The 26178-nt window shown below is 46.6% G+C and overlaps 2 protein-coding genes across 9 annotated transcripts in view; one reads left to right on the top strand and one right to left on the bottom strand.

Annotated features, from left to right (window-relative positions):
• ZZEF1 (zinc finger ZZ-type and EF-hand domain containing 1) overlaps positions 1 to 10314 on the bottom strand; it is a 112249-nt gene extending 101935 nt beyond the window's left edge. For 2 of the 3 annotated variants that reach the window (XM_036033239.1, XM_028534605.2), the window contains exon 1: positions 9835 to 10188. In XM_036033239.1, coding sequence (XP_035889132.1) covers positions 9835 to 10188 — 354 coding nt within the window. Of the gene's footprint in view, positions 1 to 9834 lie in introns of all 3 variants that reach the window. The other variant, XM_036033240.1, reaches the window with a different exon arrangement.
• A 119-nt stretch (positions 10315 to 10433) lies between these two features.
• LOC114515091 (neuferricin) lies at positions 10434 to 25848 on the top strand. 6 transcript variants are annotated; one of them, XM_036033244.1, is made up of 4 exons: positions 10434 to 10563; positions 14954 to 15094; positions 18618 to 18804; positions 21036 to 25848. In XM_036033244.1, the coding sequence occupies exons 2-4, from the start codon at positions 15040 to 15042 to the stop codon at positions 21250 to 21252; spliced, it is 459 nt and encodes a 152-aa protein (XP_035889137.1). In that variant the 5' UTR covers positions 10434 to 10563; positions 14954 to 15039; the 3' UTR covers positions 21253 to 25848. The 6 variants fall into 6 exon arrangements, with proteins under 6 accessions (XP_035889137.1, XP_035889139.1, XP_035889138.1 ...); XM_036033246.1 differs by having other exon boundaries at positions 10464 to 10529; XM_036033245.1 differs by having other exon boundaries at positions 10468 to 10589.
• The last annotated feature ends 330 nt before the right edge of the window (positions 25849 to 26178 follow it).

Genomic DNA, 26178 nt, shown 5'->3' with positions numbered 1-26178 from the left:
GATGGTAGGTAGAAAATAGACAGGGGGAGGGCAAGAATAGTGTGAGAAATGTAGAAGCTAAAGAACTTATGACACATGGACATGAACTAAAGCAGAGGAATGTGGGAGAGGGAGGGTGTGCAGGGTGGAGGAGGATGGAGGGGGGTAATGGGACAGCTGTAATAGCATAATCAATAAAAATATTTTTTAAAAATTAGTAGGTGGGCGAGTGGTGGAGCTGGGGACAGGAGGCAGAGCTCAGGCAAGCTTCCCTCACAGCGATTTCCTAACAGGCCGTGCACAAGTACTGGTCCACAGCCCAGGGTTAGGGGCCCCTGTTTCAGTATATTCAGAGTTGTGCAGCCACTACCACCACTAATAAAAAAAAAATCGTTGCAACCATGAAAGAACAGAATACTATTATTAAAAACAGGCTACTCAGAAAATTTGTATAAGCTCTTGAAAATTAAAAATATCAAGGCAAAGTAAAAGTATCAATAGATTTTGGAAGATAATTCTTATGAGGCTGGAAGATAAAGTTGACTAAAGTGTCCTAAAAGTAGAGCAAAAAGACAAAATAATGAAAAACAGGAAAGTCTAAAAGAAGATAAATCAGGAGACCCATCCAGGAGGTCCAACATCCAAATAATGAGTTCTGGAGGAAGGGAACACAGACAACGGAGGGGAGAAAATCACAATTGTCATGATTCAGGATAACTTACCTATGCCGAGGGACATGAGTTCTAAGACTGAAGAGGCTGAGTACCCTACACTATGCATAAAAGCACATCATAATAAAATTTCATAACACTGAGAGGAAAGAGTAGTTCCTACTCTCAGAGGGAAGACAGTTTCCATGTAAGAGGCTAAGAATCTGAATGGGGCTCACTCAGCAGTTCCACTGGCAGCCAGAAGGCAATGGGATCAGTGCCTTCAACAGTCTGGGGGCTCTCCTAACCCAGAAGTCATTCTCAGCCCAATACCGTTACTAGGAAAGAAGAGAGTAAAACGTTCCTTTACATGCAAGGTTTTGAAAAGAATATAAACTACTTAACACTCCCTTACCCAGAAAGCTACTAGAGGATATGGCCACCAGAATGAAGGACTCCGCCAAGAAAGGGGAAGAGTGGGCTCTGACCAAGAGAAAATAAATCCCCAGATAATGGAGCTTCTAAGGTGATACCTGCACAGCAGACCTAGAGAATACCAAAGTTAGAATGAAGCAGATCAAAAGGCTCTGGGAAACAATGAGAAGATGAACTGATAGAATAACCATGTAACTGAACATATTGCATGTTCATGTAAAGAGATTTTAGACAGCTGGCAGAAAATCTGGAATTAAATTAATGATAAAAGACAAAAAAGAATTAGGCAAAAGCAAAGTACTGATTCAATGGTCGACTCCAGAAAAAATAAATAGATGTAAAATAAAGGAAAAGTAATCACGGAAAACTATACGGCTCAACTATGAACAAAACTTACATAAGAACGTAACTATCAAGAGTGATCTAAAAAAACTGAAACCAGTTTTCCGGGGGGACAGGGGATGCTTAGGCCCATCAACAAGGACAGGAAGGTGAAAGACAACTGAAGTCTTGAATTCTACAGAGGGAATAAAATGGAGGAAGCCTGAAACTGAAAACTCAGAAAGAAGTAATATAAACACAGTCGCACTAAAAAGAAATCTGGTCAGATTCACTGCTTACTCTGAGACCTGGCACAAGACTCTTGGCCTAAGTGTCAAGAGTCAGCTCCTTTCCAACCAACCTTTCTTCATAGCATGTCGTGAGGATCCAAAGGTTTCACAAAGAAGACTATGCCTAGTAAACTGCAAATAATTCTTACTACAGTCTAGATAGGAAGCCATCATTGACCTGCCTTGCAGAGAAGAGAGAAAAGTGGGCTGGCTCACTGTGGATTCCCACCCATTTGCCTTGGTCTGAGGGCAGCAGGAGACAGGGCTCGGGCCATTCCTTTTGCACCTTCTTAACCACTACTGGGATCAAGACTGTGGCACATAGATGAGATGTGCCAACATCGTCACAGGCCAGCACTGTGCACTCAGACCAGTGGAATGCAAGGCACCAGGCTTATACATAAAGGCTGCATGCTGGTTCAACTTTGAAGAACCACGCTCCACCAGAAGTCCAAAGATCTGGATCTAGTCCCAGTTCTGCTACTTATTGACCGAGAGGATCACTATCCATTTACAACCTCAGTTCACTCGTCTGTAAGACAGTCTCACATTCCATGTATAAGAGTAGTGAGAGGGCTTTCACATAGAAGATGGAGTAAACAATCTGTGTAAAACAAAAGTGGGAGAAAACAACACTAACAGCAACATTTATTGAGCACTAAGACACTGTTCTGGGTGCTTCACATGAACTAATTCATAATCTTCACACCAACTACATAAGGTAGATACTATGCTCTTTTAATAGGTGAGGCAACTGGAACAGAGTGGTCATGTAAGTCAATCAAGATCACATGGCAGGATTTGCCCACAATCAGGCTGACTCCTGGACCCAATTCTCAAGCTTGGTCTAAAGAAGAACTGTAGAATAGGTAGACTTATAAAACAGCAAACTTGCTGATACCATTAACAGGCTAACTACGCATGTGTCCAAGATGTTACAGGAGGGAATCCCAGTATGGAGGAAGGGAGGGGGGCAGGCTACATGCAGTGGTTACTAAGGTCCCAGCCAACTCAGACTCTAGACTAGGTGCCAAAGGAGTATCATTCCCCCAATTTGCCATGTTCTCACTCACTCCAATATATTTGCACATGCCATACCTTTCAAATGGAATGTTCCTTTCTTCCTTTGCCTGGCAAATTCTTCCAGGCCCTCAAACCTTGGTTTGGTGAAGCCTTGCCCAAACACCATGCTACTATTAAATGCTTCTCTGTGGTCCTTGCAAGTTGTAAGGGCTTAGGACAGAGTAAATGGCTGAAGGGAAGAGAAAGAGCACAGGACAAACTCCCACATGTATGGGAAACAGTGAATGGAGCTGGCTGCCTGAAGAGCACTGGAAATAGGAGTGGAAAGAACAGAAAGACCTACATGTCAGAGTAACATTTGACACTGAACTTTCTAAAGCAAGACAGGACATGATGAAGTGGTGTTTTGGAAATCAGGAAAAGGCAAAACAGAGATATGACCATTCCTCCATACCTCTCTTGGATCATGAATTTCTCCAAAAGAAGCCAGTACCATCATTCCCTGTGTCTCACCCCACCCCAATAGCAAAGCACTCAGGACCAAAATAACCTCCAGTTCACCTGGGATCCTTCTCTTCTAAACTGCCTCATCACCATTAATGGCCATCACTTACTGAAAACTTCCAGTGTGCTGGTGTAATACGGGCTGCTTGGTGGCTATGGGGCCTCACGGCCTAGTTGCAAAACAAGACCCAATGGTGTGCTCCAAGTGCCAACTGACCCATTCAGAACTGGAAACAAAACCTCAAGGGGGGTGGCTGGAACACCACTACACAGAAGCCATCTGAATCATGCCACAAGAAAGGCTTGGCCCTGGCCAGGTGATAGTACCAAGACAGAGAATCTTGAAGAACTGAGAAAAGCAAGGTCCACACATAGGACAAGGAAGGTATCCCACCTGGCTAAGGCACAGGGCCTGTGCAGGGGGACAGAGGTAGATGAAGTCGGACAGGGAGGCAGGCGAGCCTGTGGGCTCCGAGCTGAGGGTAAGCAATGCTGGTAGCCTGCTTCATCTTAATGGTGCATACACACATCTCTCACACTGTGTCTTCAAGGGGTGGACAATTACAACTGTATAATTCTACTTTCATGGTTCTTGAGCTCAGAGCCATTTTAAATTAGTTGATTAATACTTCCAACATGATAATGCCACATGGTATTTTTCTCCAAATTTCCTCTAAACCCAATAGTGACTAAGAGCCTTAGAGCCTTCTAAAGTTTTCACTAAAATTATATTTAACTGTTTCCTCCAGCATCAAGAAATATCTTATTATTAAAAGGTTACGGATTGAAAATAAAATACAATGATGGAGAATGAGGACTGTACCACATTCAGCCTGTTAAATCAAACTGCAGGCCCTATGGGGGTACACACTTACTAAATGTTAGCTATGAGCCAGGACTGTGCTAAGACAATAAATAAATGAATATAAATAGTCCTTCCCTCAGGATTTACAACCCAATGAATTTCACAAAGTAGGCACCAAAGCTAATTTAGCAAATTAATACAATAACACCTATCCATAGTAAATTCCTACCTTCAAACTACCTGCTATCAGCTTATGTTCAAGCACTTTTTCTGCCCTAGAGTCTACATGATTTTCTGGAAGCATATCATATTAAAAGCACAAATATCTAATCTCTTATCTCTGATGCCAAATAAGAATTTAATTTAACTCTATTTCTCTCTTACATATGAGTCAATTAAATATTGCTCCCAGTGAGCAAACCAGAGTCCTTCTCCATGGACTACACCCACCATAAGAAAAGGCGTGTTGTGCTATAAAATGTTAACATTTCAGACTTTGGTCCATGAACAACTCCAAGAACTTCTTTAGGACATTACGTCAAGCAGATATGGTCACAGAAATGTGAAAGCAAGACAGCTGGGTGGACATAGAAAGCAACACAAATTAGGAGCTCAAACAACCAACATGTAAAACTTGGAAATGCTTAGCATTATAATAATAAAGAATGTACAGTAAATGTACAACAATTATAACCTGCTCTATGGTGCTAGCTTTCATAAAATGAATGAAGGGCCCTGGCTGGTATGGCTCAATGGATTAAGCGCCAGACTGCAAACTGAAGGGTCACTGGTTTGATTCCCAGTCAGGGCACATGCCTGGGTTTCAGGCCAGGTCCCCAGTGGGGACTCTCAACAAGCAACCACACATTGATGTTTCTTTCCCTCTCTCCCTCCCTTCTCCTCTATCTAGAAATGGATAAATAAATAAAAAAATTTTAATGAATGAAGAGAAGCTTACATATAGAATTAACTAAGAGAAATGTATACTCAATGAAGTGAAGGGACAGACTTGTATTATTATTTTCTTATCCTCACAAGAAGGCATGCTTACTGATTTTAGAACAGAGAAGGAGAGAGAGATGGAGATATCAATGTAACATAGAAACTTCAGTTGGTTGCCTTCTTTTACATTCCCCGACTAAGGACCAAACCTGCAACCTAGCCATGTGTGCTGACTGGGAATTGAACCTGAGACCTTTTAGTTTATAGGATGATGCTCCAACCAACTAAGCTACACTGGCTAGGGCATGGACAGATTTATTTCTAAAGCACAGAATCAAATGCAAGGCTAGTCTTTATTTTTTATGTTACAAATAGAATTATCCCTTCCTTGTAGACAGGACAACCACTGTGAGATGATCCCAATCATCAGGTTTTCAAACCTTGGCTAAGACTTCACTTTGAATTAGAAGCACTCTCTTCAACTAACCAGTGATAACCAGTGATAGTCACCAAATTTTAGTAAAACTCAAGTCCCAACCTTCCCCACCCCCAAATCTGTCAAAATAGTCTCCTAACTGATCTGCTAACTACTCTGACCATTCTCTCCACCTGGTTCTCCCACAAGGCAACCACAACTATCATGGTGCTTTATTTAAATCTCCACTGTTTCCAAACTCTTATTTAATACTGGATGCAAAGAACTCCTACAATCTGGTCCTGGTCTACTTACTTCTCTGACCTTGTTCTCCTCCAGCAGCATTCTATGATGAAGCCACATGAGGACAAGACTGCTAATTATAACCCAATATCTGTTTGCTTCCTCAGTATTCATATCCTAATTTTTAGCTGAAAATGTGGGCATGGAATAAGGATCTTTCCCAGCCTCCCTTGCAGCTATGTGACTAGATCTGGGCCAATGGGGTATGAGCCATGCCCTTAAGAGAGGATGCATGCATGGACTTTTCCATCCCTCTTTCTTTTCCCGCTTGTTGGAATGTGGGAAGTAATAGTTTAAAGACTCCTTTTGACCACTAGGTAGAAAGTGCCTGTGGAGGATGACAGCACTGTTGTGGATGAATAGAGCCAGGTCCCTGATATCTGTGAAAACTGCCATACCAACCCTGGACTGCCTACCTAGGCTTTTACATAAGAAGCTTCTTTATTGTTTAAACCCCTGTTGCACTGGATTTTCTGTCCCTTGGAGCAGTTTTGTCTGACCCTAATATATCGTACCATTCTTCCAGTTCTCCATTCTCTGGATTCTGAACTCATGCTTGCAATTTCCTCTGCCTGAAACACTGCTAACACCTTCTGTCCTTGTCTGCTTTCATCATTTAAATCTGAGCTGAAGCATTACTCTCCTGGGTAAGTCTTTCTTGAGTTCCAAGATAAGGTTAAATACTCTTGCTGGGGTTTTTTTTTACACTCTCCAGGAAAAGTGTAAGGGAAACTGTAAGGAAAATACTCATCAACTGGTGGATAAACGTAAGTCTCTTTTAATACTACATACTCTTTAAGAGCAAGTACCTGCTTTGTGCACTGTCATCCAAGTGTTTGGCACTCAGTATATGCCAACAAATATTTGCTCAATGAACAAATGAATAATGTCATAGCCCTTGCATAATTTCTGGACCACACCTTGAGAACTTCTTGGCTTTACATTACAGGACTCCTGTAAACTTCACCTGTAGCTCTATTCCTGTCAGTCACACAATGTAAACACTTTCTCTACATTCTCTTTTGACAATTCTGAAAAGTGCCAACTCCTTCAACAGATCCACACAGTTTTCTTGCACATCTTCACTTTCTCATTATACACCTAGGGCTAGAATGGAAGTATTATGGGCATTCTTGGAATTACAAAAACATGGAATAGCAAAATTGAGAAAGAAGAACAAAGTTACAGGTGTCTCACTACCTGACATCAAACTATACAAGGCTACAGTAATCAAAACAGCAAGGTACTTGCATAAAAACAGACTCATAGATCAATGGAACAGAACTGCCCAGAAATAAACCCATGCTTATATGGTCAATTAACACTTGAAAAAGGAGGCAAGAACTTACAATGGGATAAAGACAATCTATTCAATAATTGGTGTTGGGAAAATTGGGCAAATACATGCAAAAAATGAAACTAGACCACCTTCTTACACCATATACAAGAATAAACTCAAAATGGATTAAAAACTTAAATGTAAGGCTTGAAACCTAAAAAGAAAACAGGGAATAAAATCTCTCATATTCTCTTAGCAATAATTTTTCTACTGTATCTTCTTGGACAAGGGAAACAAAAGAAAAAAATAAACAAACAGGACCATATCACACTAAAAAGTTTTTGTAGAGAAAAGGAAACAAGCAACAATATAGAAAGACAACCTACTGAATGGGAGAAGATATTCAGCAATGACACATCCAATAATGGGTAAATATCTAAAATTTATAGAACTCATACAACTCAACCAAAAAAAAAAAAAAAAAAAACCAATCCAATTAAAAACGGGCAGAGGACCCGAATAGATACATCTCCAATGAGGACATACAGATGGCCAATAGGCATATGAAAAGATACTCAATGTCACTAATTATCAGAGAAATGCAAAATAAAACCACAATGAGATATCACCTCACACCTGTCAGAATGGCTATTGTCATTAAATCATCAAATAACTAGTATTGGCGAGGATGTGGAGAAAATGAAACCCTTGTGCACTGTTGGTGGGAACGCAGACTGGTGCAGCCACTATAGAAAACAGAATAGAAGTTCCTCAAAAAATTAAAAATAGAACTGCCTTATGACTCAGCAATTGCACTTCTGGGAATATACTTGAAGAGACCCAAAACATTAAAATTCAAAAGAATACAAGCATCCCCATGTTTACTGCAGCATTATTTACAATAGCCAAGATATGGAAGCAAACCAAGTGCCTATAAAGAGACTATGGATAAAAAAAAGCAGCGGTCAATGTATACGATGGAATATTACTTGGCCATAAAAAAAGAATGAAATCTTACTATTTGAAACAGCATGGATGGACCTGGAGAGTACTGTGCTAAGTGAAATAAGTCAGACAGAGGAAGGCAAATACCACATGATTTCACTTATATGTGGAATCTAAAGAACAAAATAAATGAACAAACAAAACTAAAACAGACTCAGAGAGAACAACCTGATGGTTGTCAGCGGGGAAGGGGTTTACCAGACTGGTTGAAAAGTTGAAGTGGCCCTGGCTGATGTGGCTCAGTGGACTGAGCTCCAGCCTGTGAACTGAAAGGTTGCCAGTTCGATTCCCAGGCAGGGCAAGTGCTTGGGTTGTAGGCCAGGTCCCCAGCTGGGATCATGCAAGAGGCAACTGATTGATGTATCTCTTGCATGTTGATGTTTCTCTCCCTTTCTCCCTTCTGTCCCCTCTCTCTAAAAGTAAATAAATAAAATCTTTAAAAAAAAAGATGAAGGGATTAAGAAGTACAAATTGGCAGTTATGGAATTGTCATGGGTATGCAAAGTACAACAGAGGGAATATAGTCAATAACAGTATAATAACTCTGTATGGTGCCAGGTAAAATGTCAGGGAGAACACTTTGTAAAGTATATGTCTGCCTAATCATTATGCTGTACACCTGAAACTAATACAAAATAATATTGAGTGTAAAGTGTAATAGAAAAAATTTAAAAATGGAGGCCCTTCACTTAATATGACCAACGTTTTCAACAGTTGAGATGCCTTACGGGTCTTTTTTAAAGGAAAACGTAAGATACATACAAGCCACATTATCTGAATTATGGATATGTACAGGAAAACATTCTTAAAATATTTTGCAAGTCTCTGGTTTTAAAGTGTACATCACTTTTTTATGGCATTACAAGTAGTTTATTGTAATGCCATAAAAAAATTTACTGCTTTCTGTATTCACCTTTCATTGACACTGAAGAGTCTACATGGCTTACTCATTTTCAAAAATTAAGCACCTTTTTGTTATAACACTGTGGAGTTAAATAAATAGGGTCATAAGAAGGAGGTAGTGGAGATAAGATAAACAAAAATCAAGAGATCTGAGTGACAGTCTCAGTTTTGCCAATGATTTACTGAGTGACCTTGGATCATCTCTCTTCTTAACTCTAAAATGAAGTTTTCAGTACAGAAAATTCCTTAGATCCCTTCCAAGGACAATATTTTGTTGCCATATCGACGTACCGTTAATGATTTAATAGAGATGATGTTGGTAATTATGCCAAAGACTGTATAATTTCAAGTATTCCCAGGAAACCTGGTAGTTGCCCCTAAGTTTTAGGTTCTATGGGCCTTTAAATTAGGCTAAAATATGGTTCTTCAAAGATTTAAACACAAATGTGTATTTGGAAATGCTAGTTTCTGCTTGAGGAGAACGGCTCTTAGAATGCGTTTTCCCAGATGTTACTCTCCTCCCACGTTTCTTAGGTGGCCAGATCGCATTCAGAAGGCGCTCCGTAAAGTGCCACCAGCCAATAAAACAGAATGGTTTTCACTGCCACTCCCTTGATCACTACACCTCCTTCCCCTTCAGCTGTTCTGGAGCCTGATAAGAAAGCTCCAGAAGCAGTTGACCCGGCTTCTGACAAATGCACGAATTTCTGTATGACAACAAAATGCAAAGACACCCAGTCTTGTTCGGTTCTTCAGAGCAAGGGCGGCCGGATCTAGGCTTTCCACATTTCTAATAAAAGTTAAAGAAGTATGCAGCCGTCTCCAGTTAGGAACAGGCTGGAAGCACCTATGTAAGTCCCGGCTTCCATTCTTGGACCCTCCGGGTTCCTGTCTGGCCACTCCGAAGCCACCGCCCACCTCTTCGCGCCCCTGGGGGCGACCGCCTTGCCCCTGTCCCGCAGTCGCCAGCCAGCTCTAACCTCCTCGAACTGCTCGCCGGAGCAGCCGGCGCCGCGAGCCTCCAGCAGTTCCCGGAACTGCTCCAGGGTGACGGACTCCTCGCCGCGGCCCAGCCGCTCTTCCAGCCAGCGTAACAGCGCGCCGTGGTGCCGGGACACCAGAGATTCGCAGGGCGGCGAGGGCCGCAGAGCAGCCGCCGCCTCCCGCAGCCGGGCGGGCTCCAGCAGCGCCGCAGCCGGTGGCAGCGCTGGGGCGGCAGGGCCCGGGCCGGGGGTCATGCGGGAGTCCGCGGCCCAGTCCTGGTGCGGGCCCCAGCTCTCGCCCCCCGTGGCTGCCGCTTCGTCTTCACTGCTGTGACTCGGAGCGTTCCCCATGGGGTCTCCGTCTCGGGCGCCCCGGCTCTGCCGCCGCCGCCGCCTCCTCCCCGCCTCGACCTGTCAACCTCAGACAGTACCCGGCGGGCGGGGACGGGGAGGGTACGGCGGCGGCGGCTTCCGACTTCCTCGCCGTCAAGCGAGGATTGCTGTCGCTAAGGCGCCGTCAAGCGGACTCCATCTGCTGTCGTGAGACAGCCTCAGCAAAGGGTGGAACTACGAGTTACTTGAAGGCGCAGCTGTCCTGTTGTCTGCGTCATCTCGCAGCCTCCTCTGCCACCATCTTTGTTCGGGGCGGACAACCTGCAAGCCAAGAAGGCCTTTCGCTGCTCAGTTCCTGGGTATCCTTCCACGTTCACTAGCTGTGCTGAAAAAGTACGAGAAATAGTCGGAGCCCCAGAGTGAGCTTTACCAGACTTTTTCCTTTTAGTCATTTCAGTGACAGGCGGACAAGGGAAAGCGTAGCGCCGGTGACGTCGCAGCCAGCGTCTCCGCCATCTTAGTTGTGGGCGGAGAGGCGGCTGTCACGAGAGCGTGGAGAGTGCTCCTAGTCTAAATGCTGCGACTCGGCGGGCGCGGGCTCCTACTGGGCTTGGCCGCAGCGGCGGCCGCAGTGGTGGCAGCACGGCTGATGGGCTGGTGGCGGCCCCGTGCTGGCTTTCGCCTTTTGATACCCGAGGAGTTGGCCCGCTACCGCGGCGGCCCTGGGGACCCAGGCCTCTACTTGGCATTGCTGGGCCGCGTCTACGATGTGTCCTCTGGCCGGAGGCATTACGAGCCTGGAGCTCACTATAGTGGCTTCGCAGGTATTACAGTGGCGGCTCACGCCCTTACTTGGTCCCACGCGGGCGCGTAGCCGCCTGCGCGGCATTTATTCATCTGCTTTTTTTTCTCACATTCATCAGAGCAGCACGGGGGCCGGGCGCAGCTGCATGATCCTTTCTAGTCTCTGACTCGTAGCCAGCTGTTACTGGCTTCTATTGTCGTTTCCCATCGTTCTTCCTGACTTACCATGGAGAAACGTCTCCTGCCTCTTGTCAGTTACCCATTGCCCACAGGCAGAACCCCCCGGAGGGATACCTGCTTTGTGCCACACTGCGTGGTTCTCAGGGCACAGAGATGAATGCGAGTCAGCTCATTATGTCCGGATCCAAGTTTCTCCCCACCCAACTTCACCTTAAAAATAGAACATTGGTTTGTGTAGTTCTTGCTTCCAGTACAGATGCACTTGTCTGCCTTTCTTAAAAAAGATTATGAGGTTAGAGTGTAAAGGAATCTGGTCACTTTTACAGTTCTTCATTATGTTAGGCTTCAAAGAACACTTGTCAGATGAAGCTTATTCTACTGACCCTATTTTACATCTGAGGGGATTAAAGGATGTAATTTGCCCAAAGCCCTCACAATTAATTACTAACAGGACTTGGGCTAAGACCACCAGTTTATTACCAGCCCAGAGGAATGACCATCTCCCGGATTAAAAGAAAAAAATGCATAGCAAGTTAAGGCCAGTGACTAGGCTGATAATAAATAAGCCTTTTCCACTTGTCATTCATTATCAGGGAAATTGGGAAGCTGCTTCTGGTACTTACATAGGCATCACTACCCTGTCTTTAGAGAGAACTTTGGAAACAGAAGCATAGGCAGGAAGGAATTAAGTTCAGTTGGTGTTGCCAAGCTCCTCAATTTGCCAGGGAAGGGATTTACCAAGGGCTACACAGTGAGTTAGAAGTGGAGCTGAGACTGGAATCAAGGGTTTTATTTTATCTGCTGGGAGAGCATGCTTATTGGTGCACTACCCTGCTCCGGCCTGATGCAGCTGCCATGGCCATATCCACAGTGTGAGCATAAAACCCTGCATTTCTGGGGTGATGTTTCTTTCGTAGTGTGCTCTACTGTCTGCCGAGTTCCTTCGTGCCCACTATTCATTCAACACCCATTACTGACCACTGCCACATAGCCTGTCTCGTGCCAAGTGCTGTGAAACCAAAGATTATAGCATGCTCCCCACCGCCCACAGTCTAGTAGAGAAGCAGATTTATTAAATTCATTTATTCATTTGTTCAGTCAATGTTTTTATTAAGGTATAATTCATATAAAACATACCCCTTTAACATGTATAATTCACTGGTTTCTAATATTGTCACAAAGTTGTGCAAACATCACCACTATCTAATTCCAGAACATTCTTACCACCCCTCAAAAGAAACCCCATATCCACTAGCAGTCACTCCCCATTCCCCTCTGTGCCCCAGCGCCTGACATCCACTGTCTACTTTCTGTCTTTCAAGATTGTCTATCCTGGGCATTTCATATATACGGGGTCATACATGCAGCCTTTGGTGACCGGCTTATTTCACTGAACATACTGTTCTCACGGTTCGTCCATTGTATATCGCCCTGTGTCAGTACTCAATTCCATTTCATGCTCAAATACTATTCCACGTACAATATGCCACTTTTGTTTAGTCATCATTTGTTGGAATTTGGCTTGTCTCCACTTTTGCCTATTACAAATAATGCTGCTATAAATATTCATGTGTAAGTTTTTGTGGGCATGTTTTCTGTTTTCTTGGGTATTTACCTAGGTATTTACATAGAATTGCCAGGTAACTCTATGTTTAACTTTTTGAGAAACTTCCATATTGTTTTCTAAAGTGGCTGCACTACTGTGCATTCTCACCATCAATGTTTAGAGTTTTAATTTCTCTACATCCTCACCAGACTCATTGGCTGCCTTTTTTTGTCTTTTTGATTATAGTCATTTTAATGGGTTTGAAATGGTATCTCACCCTGCCTGGTATGGCTCAGTGGACTGTGCTGGCCTGCAAACCAAAGGGTCGCAGGTTTGATTCCTAGTCAGGTCCCCATTAGGGGGCACATGAGAGGCAACCTCACATTGATGTTTCTCTCCCTCTCTTCCTCCCTCCCTTCCCAAATAAATAAATAAATCCTTTTAGAAAAATGCTAGCATCCTCCATTGAAGATATATCTTTAAAAAAAATAAAAAAGAAAAAAATGGTATCTCATCATGGTTTTGATTATTTGAATTTCCCTAATAACTAATGGTGTTGAGATCTTTTCATGTGCTTCTTGATCACTTGTATATCCTCCTTGGATAAACGTCTATTCAAATTCTTTGTTCAGTTTTTAATTGGGTTGTCTTTATTGTTGAGTTTTGAGAATTCTTTATATATTGTGGATACCTATATTTGATTTGCAAATATTTTCTCCCATTCTGTAGGTTGTCTTTCACTTTCTTGATAGTGTCCTTTAAAGCACAAAATTTTAAATTTTGATCAAGTTCAATTAATTTTTTCTTTGGTGTCTTGTGCTTTTGGTATCCTAAGAAACTATTGCCTAATCCAGGGTCACAAACACTTACACCCGTTTTTCTTCTAAGAGTTCTATAATTTTAGTCCATGCATTCAGGTTGTTGATCTATTTTGAGTTAATTTTATATATGGTATAAGGAAGGATCTAATTTCATTCTTCTGTATGTGGCTATTCAGTTGTTCAAGCATCATTTGTTGAAAGACTGTTCTTTCCCTCTTCGAATTGTTTTGACACTCTTTCTTGAAAATCAGTTGGGTTTTATTCAGTCAATAGTTATTGAGAATTTAATAAAGAACAGGCACTACCAGGCACCGAGCAATCAATACTAAAGGAGTTTGATGTTTCCCTTATAAAACTTGTAGACTAGTAGAAAAGACAAACATTAAATAGGCATCATGTAAACAATTAATGAATTATTTTTTGATGAGTGTTATAAGGAAAACATATTGCTGTTACCAGCGGCCAGGGAGCACAGAGGCAAGGCAAGGCTGGTGGCAGCTGGTGCAGGGTCCTGAACAACATGTTATAGAACTTTGACATTGTCAGAGGGCAAAAGGAAGCCACTGATAATTATTAAGCAAGAGAATGACATGATCAATTTGTGTTTAAAGTAATCAGTCTAAGTGTTGTATGGAAAATAGGTGAGTGGGGATAGACCAAATGTAGAAAGAACTGCCAGGGGTTTACTGTAGCAGTTCAGATGACAAATGGTGACAGCCTGGACTTGCTTAGTGGTAGATGGAGAAAGGTAGACTGATACAGGAACTATTTGGGAAGAAATTACGGGACTTGAGAACTGATTGGATGTGAGGAATGAAGGAGATGTGAAGAACTACCTTTCTGGATTCAGCGACTGGTTTATATTCACCGAGACAGGGAACACTAGACTAGATGCACGTTTCTGGGGCTGGGGTGACCATTAGTTCGGTGTGGACATTTTGAACTAGTGATGTCTGAGAGACACATAAATGATGCTGAGTAGACAGTTGGATATACAGGTCTGGAGCTCAAGAGAAGCCTTGGTCAGGATACGCATCAGGCAGTCTTTGGTGTAGAGGTGGTATGTGAAGCCACGGGAGTGGATGAGATTGTCAAGAGGAGGGTGTGGATGGGGTAGAGGAGGTGGACAGTAATTGGACCCTGAGGCTAATAGAAGAATGAGCTAGAGAGGGGGGAGGAAAACCAGGAGTGCAGTGTCATAGAAGCCAGCCAACATGGTCAGCTATATTAAACATTGCTGAAAGTAAACGAAAGAATGTGATAAATGCCAAAATGTGTGTCCACAGTCCACCAGCAGTCATGACAGAGGAGGGGGATTATATTTGCTTGGGGTGGAGAGTGGGGTTTTCAGCTGTTTCTCAGAAAATAGATTCTTGAGTTGGAACAGCGTCAGTGATTTACGAGCTGACCTATGGAAACACCTCTCCTGCAGGCCGGGACGCATCCAGGGCATTTGTGACAGGAGACTACTCTGAAGCAGGCCTTGTGGATGATGTATCTGACTTGCCATTTTCTGAGATGCTGACCCTTCAAAATTGGCTGTCATTCTACGAGAAGAATTATGAATTTGTTGGTAGGTATTCCACAAGTGATTTCCAAAGATTTCATTTAGTTTTCTTGCAAGTTTTTAAGGGACTAAAATTCTTTGGGGCTTTGGACTCCAGATTAAAATCTGAAAAATAGCCATGGACTTTTCACCTTAAACTCCGGCTGTAAGTGTGGCAGTGAGTCCCGGAGGGAAATGGCTGGGGCACCCATCTCCCTCCCTCTTAACCTTGGGAGAGGATTGCCTGCCTGTTGGCCTCTCTTGCCCCACAGCCAGCAGCTGCTGGCACCACCCTGAACCACCAGCTCTCCGGGCGCATCTTCCCTGTCTCCTGCATCCTGGGCATCCGGCTTCAGCACACTGGAAGGCTTGAAGCCTAAGTTTGTGTGCAGTTTTGACAAATGTCCTTTTTATTTTGTCCTCTAAGGAGACAAACATTACCTTGTGTCCATCCTGAATGAATTGTGTCCCAGGTGGAAGTTTTGCTCATCAGTAGTTGTTAAAGCCAGTTGTGTAGGGCAGGGGTCCCCAACCTCCGGGCCGTGGACTGGTCCTGGTCCGGGCCTGTTAGGAACTGGGTCACACAGCAGGGGGTGAGCTTGAACCATCCCCAAATCATTCCCTCTACCCCAGTCTGTGGAAAAATTGTCCATGAAACTGGTCCCTGGTGCCAAAAAGGTTGGGAACTGCTGGTGTAGGGCACTGTACTTGCTATTTACTGGTGAGACATGGGGGAACTGACCTTTTAAAGGGGAAGACACTTACCAGTGTCCTAAGGAAGTGTGAGTCCCAGCAACTGGGTAGCTGGGGTCCCCTGCAGGCCCGACAGCTCACTGGAACCCCGCTTGGACACCATCGACTTTCCCCTTTGGGACAGTTCTGCATTGGAAGAGTTCTTTCTCTGCCCCTGACGTCTCTAAGTGACTGCTCCTGTCATTACTACTTCGTTTACCTTTTCTGAGAATCTTGCCATTTTTACTATTGCCTCTGCTCCCTCCACATCCAGTGCCATGGCTGTTTTCATGACTTGTCAAGTTCCGTCTTCATCCCCACGCCCATCCACCGTTGTTGGCCTTTGTCAGCCCAACCTGTAGGACCCCTGCTTTGTCTCCACCCAATCTGCCCCAGTTCATTCCGAGACCACAATCATGTCTGCCACTGAAGGACCAGCCTCTACCCATCTACCTTTCAGGAGGCTTGTTTCTCCCTTTTTCCCGTAAGGTTGGCAAACCAAGGCTGAAACATTACTGGGTTAATAAGGAAAAGAAACCCCAACACAAAAGAGTAAGAATGTAGTCCTTTGAGTGGGCAAAGTGTTGTAACAGTGTAACGTGGGGGTGGGGGAAGATGGGGGAGTTGTATAGTTGGAAATGCTTCCAACTAAGGATTTTAGTTAAAGTCGGGATATACCGAGTATCTACTGTGGATAAGCTACAGTTCTGGTCCTCGTGGGGACCAGGGAGGAGCTGAGTGCAGTTCCTGCCCTCTGTTGGCCCATTCTCTTGGGGGCGGGGGTTGTGTCAGGCTCACTCAGGGCACCAGAAAGCCTCAGGACACATCAGAGAATAAAGGTGTGTTATCTGGGTGCACACTGACGTGAAGACCACCAGAAAACCATCTTGGCAGCCACATGGCCAGGCCTCAAGGGAAAATGGGGAGATATGTTCTTTCATTTTCTAGATATAGCACTGGCTTAGAGACCCTGCCCGTGGTGACCACCCTTCTCATGACACACCTGCTACAGCTCTGTCTCTGTTGCCTCTACCACTGCTGCTATCTCTTCAGGTCTCATGTCTGAAGTCACCAAAACAGCTTTGTCACCATGCATACAGGGGCCCTGTGTAGGAGAAATTCTTGTGCCAGGCCAACGAGACTGGAGGCCTGGGACTAGGCCTTGAGCCTTTCATTTATTCTCACAAGCGCTTACAGTGAATGCTTGGTACTAAGCTGTTTGGAGTGCTGGGGCGTCAGGGTAGGGAGAGATAAAAGTAAGTAAATATATCAGACAAGTCCAGATAGGGCTGTGAATAAAATAAACCTGATGAGATGCATGTTGGGGGGTGGGTGGCACCTTTAGAGAAGTTGGCCAGGGTGCTAGGTCTCTCGAAGGAGGTGGCAGTTGAGCTGAGACCTGGAAGGTGAGAAGGAGCCAGCCACCCTGAGATCTGGAGAAGAGCTTTTTAGCCGAGGGGACAGTAGTGCCCGAGGTGGGGAGCACGGAGGGGACATGGTATTGGTGTTTTCAAGTGATTACCCAGCTGCTCTGTGGAGAAGGAACTGTGGGAAGGGATGAGCTGAAGGAAACATGAACCGGGAGGCCACCGTTGTAATCCGTAGCGTAGAGCAGGGCAGTAGCAGTGGAACATGGAAAGACTAGACAGAGTTGGTGTTTTTTAAAGGTCAGACTGACAAGACTTGCTAATGGATTAGACACAAACAAATGGAAGCATACACTGGATGTGAAGGAGGCGGCAGCAGAGAGACCCAAGGCTCCCAATCCAGAAGTGACATAATACAGTTGGCAAAGTCTGCAGAGGGAGCTGAACTTGAGAGGATGAACTGAATCGTGGGTGCACTGAGTGTAAGTGCTGCTGGAATCTAAGTCGGTTCTTGGGGACTGAAAAGGTTGGACAGATGTGGCTGGGGCAGGTATACGCTGCTGCCTCCTACCTAGTCAAAGCTCCTAGAAGTGCTTTCTGCTGCTTCTCTTGCCCTGTGAAGGCCACTTACACTCAGGTCTTGGAGATGAAAGTTCCTGCACATAAGGAGAACTGAGCCCTTTTTGACTTTGCCCTACAGGCTCTCTGACCACTTGCCGTTGCCTTAGCTTAGACCTTTACAAACTCCAGGAGGGATTTTATCTCAATCCAGTTTCCACTCACTATGTCCACCGGGAGACTGAGCAAGAGAACAGTGGAGGCGAGAACACACGCCTGGGGTCAGACCCACTCACTAGTTCCGTGGGCCCTCCCCTTCCACTGTGAATGCGGGAATAATGGCTACTGTCTCACAGGTGGTTATGAGGGTTAATAAAATATCAGTGAGGCGCTAGCATAGCACTTGACACTGAGGAAATGCTCAGTAAGTGACTCATTTATAGTTGACTGAGACAGAACCTTTCAGTATTGGGAAGAATTGAGCCACAGAAACATTACACAGTAAGCCGTTTATCTGTCAATCAATCACTGAGGCACCATGTGCCTCAAGCACGGTGGGGCCCTGAGAAATGACTCGCACACGGTTCCACTCTCAGGGACTGATGTCTGGAAGTGAGACAGTTTATGGTTTCCTCACCAGAAGCCTCCACAACTACAAAAGGGATGCTTCTGTGTGGAGTCTCGTCAGATGTTGAGAGACGCCAGGACAGAAGGTGCCATAAGTCCCTCCAGTGTGGGTTCCTAAGATGTAAGCACCGAGCAGGCCACCGTGGAGCCCTGAAATCAGAAACTGTGGGAACTTGAGTATGACAGCCACTGCTTGAGAAGCTAAGCCTCTCCTTGATGCCACTCCCTCCCGATGTTACTGACATTCAACTTTCCTGTCACCACAGGAAAGGTTATAGGAAGGTTCTATGGAGAGGACGGGCTACCTACCCCAGAACTGACCCAGGTGGAAGCCAAGATCAGCAAGGGCTTGGAGGCAAAGACACGGGCGCTGGAAGAGAAGCACAAGTTTCCACCGTGCAACTCGGAGTGGAGCTCAGCCAGGGGCAGCCGGTTCTGGTGCTCCCCAAACAGGTACACGGGCTTCCTGCTGCTGCTTTTCGTCTCTCTCCCACCAGCTTCTAGGTCATTGTGTTATTCGGTGAAGCCAGAGGTCGATTGTTAACCCAGGGGAACTTTGTCAAAATACATGTGCTTTGGGGCAGTGATTCTCTCCTTTGGCTACATGTTAGAATTGTCTGGGCAATTAAAAATGTCACCGATAGTGGCTCTTCACTCCAGGCAACTGGATGAGAATTGTAGGGTTGAGATCTGTGCATCTTTTTTTTTCCCCCAATTTTTTTAAATTCCCCAAAGACCCTGCTGAAGAAGCCCTGGCCTGGGAATGCAAAGGCACAAGTACTGTTTCTTTGCTTGCTTTGGCCTGTTCATACAGCCAAGGGCTTCAGTTTCCTATGTGTCAGCATAGAGTATTCCTGCCTATAGGAGGCAGGTGAGGAGGTGGGCATGGCCACTTTCAGTGATGCCAAGGTGCTGTCCTAAAGACCCTGCAAATCCTGAGTAATTCCAGGAAGCACAGGCTAGATGGAGAAGCCCTTTCCTGTAAGAAGGAATTGAAGTGGGCCAGGTTAGAACAGATGCCACGGGGATCATTCCAGGTTGGTTCGGGGAAGCTAGAGAGAAAAAAATGTCTGCTTTCATCATCAGACCAGCTGCATTCAAATACAGCTCAAATCCCTCAAATCTCCTTTAGCTCTGACACGGGGGGGAAAGGAAGGCAGAAACTGAAAAACTCCTCAGCCTCAAGGGCCTCAAAGAAAGAGCCCAGCTCTCCCTCAGAAGGGGCAGAAGACCTGCTGTTGCTTAGCAGAGAAAGGCCACTCCTCTGAGTGCTAAGTTGTGTAGGTCCACCCTCTTCTGCCGGGAGAGACCATGCCTTTCGCTCTCCTTGGGCTGATTCCTTGTGTGGGTGAGAGTGTCAAAGCCACCAGCCACCGTATCCATCACACACTTCCTCTGCCTTCACTCAGGGAACCAGGGGTGAGAGCAGCAGGAAGGAGAGCCCCTGCTCTCCTGGCCACCAGTTTTGAAGAGACATGTTATCACGTTTCCCATGTTATCACATCTCCCGAAAGCAGGGCGCTGTGAGAACCCAGCCTGCCCACGTCAGGGAGAGGAGCTAGGAAAAAGTTGGGCCTTGCTGGGCTGCAAGCCTGAAAGCAGGTGGCTTTCGAGAGCACTGGTCCTCTATGGGAGGGGCCAAGAGACTTGTGTGCATTTTGATACTTGACTTTGCTGGCTTGGAGAGCCTACCCTCCTCTCTGGCCCCACAGCCCTCATCTCTGTCTTTGTGTAACCCCTTCTTGCTTTCACAACTGAATTGCTTAAGCTCGGCCTTCCCCACAAAGCTCTTCCACATCATCCAGCTCCAAGGAGTCTGGCGCTAGCCCTGTGCCTCAGCACACTCTGTAGTTTTCTGCACCTGTCTCTTCAGACGGACGGGGAGAAGCAAGCTCCACTGGGTGTGGAGGAAGGCTCACCGACTGTGGGATGGATGGTTGGAAGGAAGGAGGGAAGTATGTTAGTACCTTTCCCTAACAGCCTTGCTCTTGGGTCAGTTCCAGGTGGGTTGGCTTCTAACTGGGTGGCAGTTTCTCCAACAGCAGGTGACTCTGGGCCCAAGCACTGGAACCCATATGGGGTATCAATTCCAAGAATATCTTTTTCCTTTTGCAAGGCTTGTGAGTCCGTGGGAGACTGAAACAGTACCCTAAGATGAGCCAGGTCCCTCTGCCCAGGACAGGAGGTTGCTCAGGCTGTGTTGGATCAGGTGACATCAAGGACTGTGCCTGTGCAAGGGGCAGGAAGGGCCTCTCAGAGAAGGCTATCAGGCCTTGTGTTGTGCCTCAGTTGTCCACCCCTGCCCAAGTGCTGAAGACCCCGAGACCAAGACAGCCCAGTTCTAGGATATAGCGGGGAAGGGAGGAGAGAATCAGAGCCCAACACTGCTTTTGAGAAGCTCACAGGCCAGCAGGAGAAAGCCTTTCCTGGGTGTTACCACCCATGCAGGGAGCGCTGCCTCCCAGGCAGGCACAGGAAACAGGGGAGGCAGGAGGAAGTCAGGAGAGCACCGAGGCTCAGGGGCTGAACACAGCAGACCGCCACCTCTGGAAGATGTCAAGATAGCAAGTGGAATCACCTCTACTTTTCACCGGGCTTGGCTCACTGCTTCCTCCTCTCCCTTTCCCAGACAGACTCACAAGTTCATGCTTCTAAGAAGTGCCCCCCTTTCCTTTTGTCTTCAGTGGAGGTGTGAGCAGAGACTGGACTGGCGTCCCCAGGAAGCTGTATAAGCCAGGTGCCAAGGAGCCCCACTGCGTGTGTGTGAGAACAACTGGCCCCCCTAGTGACCAGGCGCTGGACAACCCTGCACACAGAAATCGTGGGGACTTGGATCACCCCAACTTGGAGGAATATACAGGCTGCCCACCCGTGTCCATGGCATGCTCCTTCCCACTCTAAGTTGGTGCCCTTGACTCGTGGGCCCTAGGATGGCCCCTGACATCAAACAAGTGGGCCCAGAGGGACCAGCCTCTGCAGATGTGACCCACGACCCCTCACCATGGCCTCACCCTTCTGGTGACTGAGGCGAGAATTTGGCAACCTGCCTAGTACTGGTCAGCCTGGTTTTGTCACTATTCCCCTAGATCTATTTGCCATCCTTCTTCAGAGCCCTCAAATATGAATGGGCACTAATGCGACCAACCCTGAATTAACTGGACAGACGAGCAAAGGGTTCTGAGCTCCAAGAACTACCCACAGACTCACAGGCTGCCCAGATCAGCTGCTGGCCTGGTGAGTGGCACTAGCAAGGAGGGACTGCATCATTCCTTACAACTCAGACACAGGACAATACATCCAGAAAAGACAAAATAATAATAAATAATAATTATTATAATAAAGAACAGCACCCACCTTTCTTATATGTGAGACTTCCGTAAGGCAAACTGAATCTATAACCAAGAGCTGCGCTGAGTTGGTGTGAGCTGGGCACCCCAGTGGGAGGTGACAACGAAAGAGAATGGATTGTTTCTGGGGGTTGGAAACGTCTTTGCTCGTATGGATGCAGCAAATCCACATGCCTCTTTCAAAGCAAGGATATTGTTTCTCTTTGAAACACTTAACATTAGGTGCGGTGTGCTTTCAAAGGGAACACTGCATTTTTGACAAGAGGTGTTTTAGAGCTCTGACAAGGTAACTGGTTAGCGCAACAGCAAAGTTTGGGCAAGGCTGCCCATGCAAACAGCTTCAACTTGAGGTGGCTGGGCTTGCAGCTTCTCCGTGGGTGGTGTCCACAGTCATCTGTAATCTACCCTTGACAAATTTCATATCCATTACCTCCTGGCTTCTTAACTGGTTAAGTAGAAGGGGCGAGGGTATTCCTGCTTTGCAGATAAGGAAATGAAGCCTCATGTTTTACACACTCCTGGTCTCTCCTCATCTGAGCCTTCACCTCAGCTTCTTTCCCAATCCCCTCACCTCTTATTTACACAGTATGCATCCTTTCTTTCTCTCCTGTATCATTAATCTCAGTAAGCAGCTTTCCAGATTCCCTGGCCAGGAAATGGAGGCTGCCTCCCCTCCCAGGCTGTCACTGCCCTTGTGGCTACAGCTGTTCCTGATACCAGACTCCGCTCTCAACTCCTTTTGCCTCCCCAGATCCTCCTCACCTGCCCTTCCTGGACCTTTGGCCTCTCCCTGCCTCCTGGCTCACTCCCCCACCATCATAAATAGAACACTCCCTCAGTAACACCGAGTTCTGCTGTAGCACTATCTATTCCTGTCACAGATAAACTTTTTGAAAAAGCAGTAGGTACTTGCTAGGCTTCCTGCTCAGCCCCACTCGCCTGGCCCCTGCCCTTCCCTGCTCACAGCACACATTCTGTATTGGCAGATGCCGTGGCACCTTTCCTTGAAAGCTGCCTCTCCTCAACGACCCCCTCCCACTCTAGTCGTCTCATTCCTACCTCAGCTACCCTGTAGACTCTAGTCCAGGCGCCTTCCCTGAGCATTTCTGTAGGCACCTCAGTGCCACATTTCTGGCATTCTCTCCGCCTTCTCTCGTGATTCTGCGAGTTCCCCTGGTGATGGCCCCACCAGCGCCATCTACACCCAGCCGCACCAGGTGAGAATCCTTCCTCTCCTGTCCCCCTCCTCCCAACCGTCTGCACTTCTGGTCACTCCACCTCCTCAGTTTGCTCCCTCCGATCCCCAGCCCGCCTCCTCTGATTTAGGCTGTCCTCTCTCACCTGGATTACTATTACTGCAGGAGCCTAACTCTGCTCCCTGCCTCCAGCCCACGCTCCAAACCACTGGGAGCCATCCTTCACGGTGACGGGGCAGTTCCCCATTTAAACCTCTTCTGTGGCTCACCCTATCTACAGGGATCGAGTGCTGACTCTTTAGCAGTGTGGCACATGAGGCTCTGCTGTGGTTTGTCTCCTCTCAGCTTTGATTCCGTCTGCCCACCGTTCGCTCCAGCCTGCACCTCACTGCCTTGTGCCTTCTTCATTCAGGCTCTTCTACCTGAAATGATAGCTCCTCATCTGTTCAATTGGTCCACCTCTTACCCTCAAAACTCAGCTCAGTCAACACCACTTGGGAGCTTTTATTAACCACTGGCCCGCCAGTTGGATTTATTTTTTAAAGATTGTGTTTATTTTTAGAGAGAGGGAAAGGGAGAGATAAAGAGGAAAAGAAACATGGATTGATTGCCTCTCTTAGGTGCCCTGACCCGGAACCTAACCCGCCACCTGGGCATGAGCCCTGACTGGGAACCAGTGACCTTTCACTTTGCAGGGTGACACCCAACCGAGCCACACTGGTCAGGGCCCACCAGTTGGATTCAGATGCACTTCCCCCTAGGTTCCCATGACGTGCCCATGTGTTCACTCCTCCTATAACAAGTACCAGTGTTCTGTAACCAGGGGTTTCCTGTCAGCTCTCACACTGCACTGCAGACTCTTTGAGAACAGAGGTCAAGGGTTCCTGGGTTCTGTACCCCAGTAGCCACAGTACCTAGAGTACATGGTAAGTGTGCAGCTCCAGAAACTTAGTAAAGGCACAAAGCAGTGGAGCTGAGCCTAGAACCCGAGGTTCCTGTCCTGATTCGGTGCCATTTTCACTCCTCCGTAGTTCAGTATGTCTCCGTCCTCCCTGGAGCAGGAGTGAACAGAAAGAAGGGCCCAGATTAGAACCTTGTTCTTCGTTCCATACGGCCCTTGAGCTCAGCCCCTGCCTCAGGCATCCCTGGTCATTGGAAGCAGCTTCCAACTCCAAGCTAACTGGGAACTGGTCACTGCCACTGCTCTCCTCATCCTTAGTCACAACAAATACAGGGTCCAACACAAATAATGCCCCTTTTTATCACAAAATCTTTTACTATGAAATCATAAGCATGTAATTCCATAACATAACAGTATCACACTGAAGCACACCATACATTTTACGTGCAATGTTCAAATTCAAAGTATAGATTATTACAACCATATTATTACCCTAGCAACCACACTGAAGCAGGCGTTACTTCTGCCGGACCCTGTATTTACCAAGCCCCTCTGTGCCATGGGATGAGGGATGAGAGGAAAGTGAGGCTCCTGACCTCAAGGAGCTCACAGTATGGTAGAAATGCAGGGAGTGTGGGGGCCAGGTTGAGATGCTCAGACCCTTCCAAAAGCAAACAGAAAAAGGAGCAAGACCACGGCACCCTTCGAGTCCTTCCAGCCTACTGTGGACTCAGGAGGCACTAGAAGTTGCCTGACCTCTGCCAGGTACAGGCACACTCAGCCAGCTGCAGCAGGCTGTGGCTTCCTCACTCAGTGAGAACTTTTCTCTTTGATGCCAACCACTCACATTATAGCAAAGAGCCTCCTCATGAAGGGGCAGTGGGGGAAACTTCAAGGGACTCAGCAAGAGCAGGCTGTCATTTCGGGGTCTGAAGGGCTTAGCCATGGACGGGAGTGGTTACTGGAGAAACTTCTTCCCTCCCCAGTGGAGGTGGTCCTGGACAGTTTATGGAGGAGGAAGGCAGTCCTCTGAGGAAAGCCACAGAGTTCAGCTCAGGCAATTAAGACTTGCTGGTAGAAGGGAATGGAGAGAAAACATACATGTTGGGCACCTGTGCTGTGCAGGGAGCTTTAACATCCATGCCAGCATTGAAAGGGTCTCATTTTATGGTCCAGAAAAGGGGCAGAAACCCCCCACTGCCCCCGGCCTTTGAATGGCCACAGCAGTCATTGCAGGGCAGAGCTTTCTACCCGAGACTGCTCCTCGGCCACAGTGCTGAGCGGTGTTAGAGCAAAGGCGGGCAGCTGCCCTCCAACACGCTGAAGGAAATTGACATCTGCCTTTGAGTTCTGAGATACCAGTTTCCTATAAACACGGAGTTCAGAGTGAAGAGCCTGCGATTTTCTGGTTACAGCTTAGCCACGGCATGACCGCACAGCCAAGGGCGCCATATCTGTCCACCACTCCTGTCCGTTGCTTGCTCAGCTCCAGGCAAGCTGTGATCTGCAGTGCCCCTCAGAGGATTACCTTGGGCTGAACACCCACCTTCGAGAGCACTGCCTACTGCCAGAGTCCCCAGATTCCTACAAGTAGACAGCGAGGGCCCCGTCAGCCCTCGCTGGAGGGGCTCTCTGTGTGTGCACCAGAATCTGTGAGCTCGCATGAAAGGAAGGACACTACTGGTCATCTTCCTCAAGGCAATCCTGTGAGGTGAAAAGGACCACAGTCGTTTCCACTGTATAGATGCACAGACTAAAACACAGACTGTGACAAGGCAGAACTAAAGCCCAGTGCACTTCCCTGGCTGAGCAAAAATGTGTGAAAGTGGGAATGTATGAAATAGGCTCGTTCCTGTTTGTATTCCTGTACTGACAATACGACCAGTACTCACCTCAAGGATGGCTATTAGGATTACTTGGCAGCACCTGACAGTTCCTATAACCATGAGGAAAGCCACCAGAGAATGAGATCTATCATCACAGCTTGTCTGAACTAGGGGTAGGCAAAAATGGAAGGCAGGTAAAGAAAGAGAAGACATTATTAGCTCAAAAAGCAAGGGCCAGATGAACTAGTAGATTTGTACAACCGTGCAGGGGCTTTGTAGGTCACTAGGTTTTAATCTGCGGGCCCGTAGACCTTCCTTAGCGTCCTGTGAAACCCACAGTGCCAGCCCTCCCTTCAGATGAAGACCAGCAGAAGACGCGCCGTGCCTGGGTCTTCTCGGGTTGCCCCCCAGTAACGGAGTCGGAGAGGGAATTTGTGGGCTCCTTTGGTGAGTGCCAGTGGGGTCCAGTGAGGGATACCATGCAGCTGTGGTCACACACATTGCCATGCTGAAGCCTGGGCCGAGAGCACAGTAAACCCAGGCAGCTGGTTATTAGT

Source organism: Phyllostomus discolor, chromosome 8, assembly GCF_004126475.2.
Source record: "Phyllostomus discolor isolate MPI-MPIP mPhyDis1 chromosome 8, mPhyDis1.pri.v3, whole genome shotgun sequence".
Taxonomy (NCBI): domain Eukaryota; kingdom Metazoa; phylum Chordata; class Mammalia; order Chiroptera; family Phyllostomidae; genus Phyllostomus; species Phyllostomus discolor.
This window is presented reverse-complemented; position numbering and strand designations above follow the sequence as displayed.

Bases quoted from the DNA above. Each gene is read 5' to 3' on its own strand.
- LOC114515091 (XM_028534382.2), top strand. From the start codon at position 10,745: ATGCTGCGACTCGGCGGGCGCGGGCTCCTACTGGGCTTGGCCGCAGCG. The intron at 10,995-14,953 runs GTATTACAGTGG...CCTCTCCTGCAG, and splicing joins TCACTATAGTGGCTTCGCAG to GCCGGGACGCATCCAGGGCA. The intron at 15,095-18,617 runs GTAGGTATTCCA...CTGTCACCACAG, and splicing joins GAAGAATTATGAATTTGTTG to GAAAGGTTATAGGAAGGTTC.